General features: G+C 44.6%; 1 protein-coding gene across 1 annotated transcript; it reads right to left on the bottom strand.

Annotated features, from left to right (window-relative positions):
* Positions 1-200: 200 nt before the first annotated feature.
* slc2a3b (solute carrier family 2 member 3b) lies at positions 201-7,021 on the bottom strand. Its single transcript, XM_061289982.1, has 11 exons — positions 6,123-7,021; positions 5,917-6,008; positions 4,601-4,708; positions 3,914-4,074; positions 3,599-3,839; positions 3,359-3,521; positions 3,097-3,284; positions 2,928-3,032; positions 2,744-2,845; positions 2,367-2,570; positions 201-2,225 (listed from the first exon to the last, which is right to left on the bottom strand). The coding sequence occupies exons 2-11, from the start codon at positions 5,938-5,940 to the stop codon at positions 1,965-1,967; spliced, it is 1,557 nt and encodes a 518-aa protein (XP_061145966.1). The 5' UTR covers positions 5,941-6,008; positions 6,123-7,021; the 3' UTR covers positions 201-1,964.
* Between the last annotated feature and the right edge of the window lie 380 nt (positions 7,022-7,401).

Genomic DNA, 7,401 nt, shown 5'->3' with positions numbered 1-7,401 from the left:
CAGAAAATTTGAACTCTTGCTCGTGTTGCATATTTTATCCGACTGCCTCTGCCCATTTTTTTTTTTTTTTTAAGTTTTATTTTATTTACCATATTGTGTCGCTCCACTGAGCAGGCATTGCTGTCACACTTGCACGCAGGTCCGAAACGGAACGGTTGCAAGCATTAAAAATCCACACAGATTAAGGCACAGAGCCCTAATTTTAAACAGATGCACAACTTTATTTCCACTTTTTCAAGGAGTTGTTTCACAGCAAAGTGACACCCACTCACCATTTTTGTCGTACCCATATAAAAATGCAAACACAGAGCAAAATATACATATTAGAGGCTGGCATACAGGAATGGCATTATAACAGTCCAAAGACAGAAGTGCATGAAAAATCAGCATTTAATAAACGTACACTCTAATCAATATATTAGGTACCCCTCGAAGGGCCAATCGAAGTTAATGTAAACTTTCAACGATGTCAGCCTACAAAAGAATCTCGGAGGGGAGGATTCATCTCGACAAATTGAATAAATTGACAGAATGCGTCCAGTGGATGAAAATTAAGCAGGACGGCAGACGGAAATCACCAAAGTTCACCATGCCAAAGTGCAAACGTAACGCTGCTGGCTCCTCAAGTTGCTGTCGCAGTCGTTACTGTCGTTGCCGCAGCAACATTCAAAACAAACAAATGCTCATTTTTCGTGCGTCCCAACCACTGAAATAAATAGTTGCTAGTGTTTTGATTGGAGCTCTTTGCTTAGAATGAATCCGCAGACTTTGAGCAAACGTTTGCAATTTGCTCCCCTATTTTCTGTTTTTGTTTGTAGGCCAAAGCCCTGCCCAAAATAAAAGTAGTGCTTTGGTGCTCTCCTGTGGCATCTTGGCGCCTGGGAACTATGTTGAAGTGCAAGTAAGAGCTTCATTGAGTCAATGTGTAGAGATGTCTGAAACAAAATTAGTGCTTTGCCACGATAATGATATTAAGGTTAGTTACAAAAAATTTTTTTTATTATTTTATTAATTTCATTATTTATAATAGTTGACTTTTTGCCCTTTCAGTGAAAAAATACAGTAATACTGAAACTAATGAAATAATGAAACTAAAAATTATAAAATAAATACTAATGAAGCTGCTCTAAAAAGTCATTAAATGTAATTGAGGGAAAAGTTTTAATTTACACATTACTATTAAGCACTACTTTTGTATGAGACTGACCTTTGCAAGTATTTGACTCTCCACTGTAATTTCCTTCTCGAATAATCTTTACTACCGTCATCCAAATGAAGCTCCTCAACACATTTCATTCCCAAGAGGCCCCCAGATGGCGCCAAAGCAACACTTTTCGGTCAGGCCCAAGAATTGAACCGGCGCATGCCGAACTACAAGTATGTGGTTGGTTTCATTGGCTGGAAAAAGTGAAAAGTCAGCAAAAAGCCTCAAGTCCACCTCATGGTCATACAATCAAAGTTCCTCCTTGGCAGTAGATGTTCGCACAACTTGTTTCTTCTTTAGCAGCAGAGTCCAACACGCACACGGTATAAACACACACATCACATGGTTCGTGGTTTGTAATTCTTTGAAGTAGCTGTATTCCTCCGTGTGTCACAGGGAAGACTTTGGGGTCCGGGACCCCCGCCATCAGCATTTCGGGGTCACTCGGGCTTTGCTGAGCTTGACCTCAATACCTAAAAGCTCAAATCCGGCAACCTTCTAATGCAGCTGATGGCCGAGGGGGTTTTAACACTGAATGCACAGTGATCCTCTTAAAAACGAGGCGGGCGGTTGGCGAAGAACGTCAACAAACTTTTATGAGCCAGAAATTCCGTTAAAGCTGGCTTACAAGGACCCAGGTTAATTATTTTGGCATTTCCACACACAACAAATCAAATACCCTGTTTTATGTGATTTTTTTGAATCTATAAAAAGTCTCATTTGTGATGTCATTCCACTGACCTTTTCTAACTTCTCCGTCTTAGGGCTTGTCGGCAGGAAGTGCCACCATGGGGACCTTTTCCGTAGGGGACATGGGCGGAGGTTCTTTGCTCCCGGGCAGATCCACGACCGCCGCTTCGGGCACGGGGGAGCCGGAGGATTTGGCGGCGCTGGCGGCGAACGCTTGAGCGATGTCATCAAAGGTCCTTCCTTTGGTCTCGGGCACTCGCAGGAAAGTGAAGATGAAGAAGATGATGAGCAAGACCATGAAGATGATGAACACGTAAGGCCCGCAGAGTTCCTGAGGAAGAGTTTGGGTCAGCTCGTGGGGTCGTTCTCAAAGTGTGGCCCACAGGCGCGCTCTTGCGGTATGTGAACAATCGACTATGTGCAGTTTGGTTGTATTTCACTTCCAATAAAAGCATCCTGAACTCGTACATACCTCCAGTTTGGGGAACCCGAGGCCCACCAGGAAGTTGGCGGTCCAGTTGGAGAACCCAGAGACGGCCATGGCGGCGGGTCGAGGGCCCTGGGAGAAGAGCTCGGCCACGATGAACCAAGGGATGGGACCGGGACCCATCTCAAAACTGGCCACGAAGGCAAACACGGCCACGATGGCCAAGTAGCTCAGAGACGGGGTCGTTTTCTGATCAGACGAACAGAAAAATGACGTCAATAGTAATTATGAACATCATAAAACTTTCAGGGTTCTGCTAAACATAAATAAAACATTTTTTAGCATGGGCTCCAGAATCTTTGTGCCACCTGAACATGTCAAGCCGATTTGAAAACTGATGGACACGCCTACTTGTCACTCACCACAAGCGAAAGGGAGATGGTCATGACCAGGGCAGAAACGGCCATTCCGCCGAGCCCTATTAGGTGTAAGGTCCTTCGGCCCGCCTTCTCCACCAGGAAGAGCTGCGACAAACACCAAAGATTGCGCAATAATAATCCAACTGACTGCAGTGAAAGATCGACAAGCTCGCAGTTCACCACTCACGGAAACGACGGTGAACACGGTGTTGACTACTCCGGCACCAATGGTGGCGTAGATGGGTTGCGTTACACCAGCCGTGGCAAAGATGCCCGTCGAGTAGTAGAAGACCTACAAAAAAATGTTAGTACACCCTCATGACTTCATCTCAGCGTCCCTCAGTAAGCGCACTCACGGCGTTGATGCCCGACAACTGCTGCGAGAGCTGCAGGACGATGGCGATGATGATGGGCTGGCGGTAGTTGTGCGAGCGGAAGAGCTCCAAGATGGTGGCTTTTTTCTCCATGGCCATCTTCATCCCTTCCTCCCTCATCTCGTCCATGTCCTCGCTCACGTCCTGGCGACCGCGCAACCGCACCAGCGCTGCAAGGGAGTAAATAAAATTAAGAACGAGAAGCCGAGGTGAGGGTCATCGGCGTGCGTTTGTGGGTCAGAACCTTTCCGGGCTTCCTCTTCCTGTTTGAGGACGATGAGAAGGTAGCGGGGGCTCTCGGGGCAGAAGGGCAGCATGATGCTCTGGAGGATGGCAGGCAGGATGGTCAAGGCCAGGAGGATGGGCCAGAGTCTGTCAGAGCCCAGAAGAAACTCCAATCCAAAGATCTAAACATTGATCAATACAGATACAGTATTAATATATATACATATTTTATGTTTCTAATTGCGTTCCATCCTCGTACCTGTGCCACCAGGATGCCGATGACCACGCCCAGCTGGTTCAGGGTGCCAAAGGCCCCTCGGAGGGCGGTGGGGGCGATCTCGCCCACATACATGGGCGTCAGTCCCGTGCACATCCCGCAGAAGACACCGATGATCAAGCGTCCGATGATGATCATCTCGAAAGAGCGACTCAGGCTGGACAGTCCCATGAGGCCCCCGCCCAGCACAGCCAGAACGTTGGCCAGCACCATGGACTTCCTCCTGCCAGAGAGAACAGGACATTTCAACAGTGACATTTTGGGACGAACACCTGAGCAGGGTCTTGACTTACTCACCTGCCAAACTTGTTGACCATTGCCCCCACACTGAAGGAGCCAAACATACCCCCCACACTAAAGATGGCCACGGCAAAACTCCACACCATGGTGGTGACTCCGGGAGTGAAGGGCTCATCGAAGCGCTCCAGAGAAATGTTTTGGAAGAAGCGGCGCAGTTTCTATTGTAGTCATAAAACAAATGAAATAAACAATTAGATGTTGCTATTCAACTTTAAGAGCATTTTGTGTCCATCCACAAGGGGGCACCATAATAATGCTACAGCCCTCAGGGGGCATAAAAGGTCAAAAGAACTCGCACAGCGCACACGTCATGGCATCAAATATTTTCATTGAAACAATTTTTACTCGGAATACCACTGATGTATCAGCAATAATGACAAACTAACGTTTTTGTCATCAGTTGTTGCAATATTTTGGAATGACTGATCTCCCACAACAATGAGTCACACCTTAAACAACTTTAATATGGTCTTTGCCGTTATGTGAAACTGCAATGCACATTTCTTTGCATATATAGATAGACAAATTGTATGATTAGCAACAACTGCCAGTGAGTTACACTTAAAGGAAGAGTGCAGTATAAAGATTAAGCATGCTTTAATGTTTTCACGATGTCATCAAATATCTGCTCTGTGGATTACTTGATTTTGCATGTGGCGCGCACACACATTGACACACACACACCTGCTCTGGTGCATTGATGACCCCGGTGTTGTAACCGAACTGCAGCGAACCGATGACTGCAGTGGCCACGCAGTAGAGCAGGTACAATGTGACTTTCTTCTGCTTGGGCTGTTTTGTGGAGGCAAGAGAAAAAGGACGAGATGAGAAGAACACAAGGGTGGATTTTTGACAAATCAAGTCCTCTCTTTGAACAGCGTTCCTGCCTTTTGACAAAGCTCTTGTTGTTTATGGACACACCAGCCGTCACAAACGCACAATGAGCCTTTTGCACATCTCGGCTCTCACTGGCGCTTTTCAACCGCAGCGCTCGCTGTGCAACTGGCAAGTCGAGCACTTGCAGCGACACGCTTTTGTTACCCAACTGTCAAGCAACGTGAAAATTACACCTTTAAAATCCGGGGAGTGGTCGTGACGTTTATCCGTCCGAGAATCACACGCAATTCAACTCCATTTCTAAAGGAGTGTTACATAATCCTAAAAATCTAAACGGTCACTTATAACATGTGGGAACTTGTATGAAGAATCCATCCATCTGGTTCTGCAGCACTTGCCCTTTTCGGGGTCGCCAGGTTGAGGAGGTGGAGACTAGCCCAGCTGACATTGGGCGAGAGGCGGGGCAAAAATCGCTGTGACCCTAATGGGCGGTTTTGTTACTTTTGCTTATTTAGTGCTCATTGCTGAAAATGGGAATTTCAAAACTACTGTACATTACCGGGCCCACTCATTTTTCCTCGCATCACACATGACAGCAAAATAAAATCGAGGCGCAAAATAATGACACTTTTTGGTGTTTTGTATGTATTTGGACACCCATGCAAGCGATTTCAAAATGTTAAGTAAGCTTGAGGTTGACGTAACTGTGCAACAGGTTACAAAATCACTTGGATGCAGTGCAAACGACTTCTCTGAGAAAAATGATGGTGCAGGTGTACCTAATGTTGTGTCCGTGATCGGTCATTGTCTTCCGCACGCGCTTGCTCTCCCAACGTGCATTTAAACACTGAGGCATCGCGCTCAAGTTGAAACTTGCTCCTGCTCTCTCGCTCTTAGTCACGTCCCCAAAATCCGTTCTCATCCTCCTCGTACCATGAAGGAAAATTACAGAAGTGCCAGCCTGTGACTTAATAAAGTCCAGCTTTTTTTTTTTCTTTTTAAATTCAAATACAAGCCACTTAAAACAGAGTCCTAACTAATGGCAACCGAGACTGAAAGTCTAAAGACAGGAATGGAAACCTTTAGCAGGTTTACAGTAAAAAAAAAAGAAAAAGAAGAAATAAAAATTGCATTAATAGAATACAAGTAAGCCAAATGCTTACCTTGTCATCTTCCATGCGCTCCATCTTGCTTCTTTTTACACAAATCGATCTGTTTTGAATAACACACCTCTCAGCGCAAACAGCTGTGAATCCTGAAAGCAAATATATAAATAAGGAGCAGGATTATTTCAGCAGAACCAGAACGCACCAATGAGAGCTACATGTACCAACAAGTTACATATCTGTTGAACGGGGACGGTGCCAACCTGTTTTGGGTCCAGAAGAATGAAGATGGTCTGCTCTCACTCACAACAGCAGCGGCAGACGAGAAACTCCTCCTTCTCCTCTTCCTCCTCCCTCGACTTCTCTTCATACTCTGCCTCCCCCCCAGTGCTGCAACAGTCTCTTTCAATAAAAACTGCTTCTGAATTATTTCAGTCAACTCTTAAAGAAAATATATTGAGGTGCGTGGGAAAATCGGTATTGGGTCAAAACAGGACATTTTTCTGAGGTATTGGGTACTCGTGGAGGTTGATGATACCACCCACTGATACTTATTTTCAAATAAGATGAAGGCAAGTTACAAGATGGTGAAAAAAACCTAACATTTTAACAGGATGTTGATAAAAGTAACTTGTTGTATCTTTTATCACGAAACCACACAATGTTCTTGAATTGTGGGGCAGCTTTGCTACATCTAGCACAGAGTGTTTCTTACAATCAGATCTCACCACTATCAAAGCTTTGGGTAGCAACATTTGGGAACAGCAGAAGGAATTTTCAAGTCACCAAAACTATTTTGTCTGGCAATTTACAGACATGGGCCTTCAAAATAAAAGTTGATTTAAAACCTTTGCTCGGCTAAAAACTGTCCTTTAAACAGGAGTGCGTGGACTTTTTCAATCCACTGTATTTGCATCTCTGAGAACTGTTACAGTGTGCGACACATCGACTTATACGAATATGAAAGTGTGTACTTCCCCCAATCACTGTGACCTCACTTATACAAGAAGAAGGCGAAGAAGAAGAAAAAGGAGAAGGCGGAATGGGTCTGAGGTGGAGGACAAACACTGCCGGTGAAAAGAGGCTCTGTGGCGGCTGCCCACCGAAACGCTGGCACAAAGGTCAACGTGTACATGCCTGAGATACAAAGCCCGGTCACGCCGAGACCATGAGACCGACTCAGTGGGTGGCAAACAATCACAAGCCACTCGCCACCGCACCCCTCCTTCCCCTAATACTTCAATTCTAATCTTATAGCCCACCTAAATCTCAGCCTGGAATTTGAAAGCCTCCACAAAATGCCAAACGATTTGCTAAGATTTGATTATTATTGACAGGATCAACATTCATGATCTAAAGAGAGTCGAGAGCTGCTGTTTACAAATAGAATTGAGGAAAACGAGTGAATTTAGCCATGAAAAATGAATATTTTTACTTTGTTTAGATTATTAAATATATATATATATATATATATATATATATATATATATATATATATATATATATATATATATATATATATATATATATATATAACCAAAT

Source organism: Syngnathus typhle, linkage group LG10 (genome assembly GCF_033458585.1).
Source record: "Syngnathus typhle isolate RoL2023-S1 ecotype Sweden linkage group LG10, RoL_Styp_1.0, whole genome shotgun sequence".
Classification (NCBI taxonomy): Eukaryota; Metazoa; Chordata; class Actinopteri; order Syngnathiformes; family Syngnathidae; genus Syngnathus; species Syngnathus typhle.
Note: the sequence above shows the minus strand (reverse complement) of the source record. Positions and strands in the feature narration are given on the sequence as shown.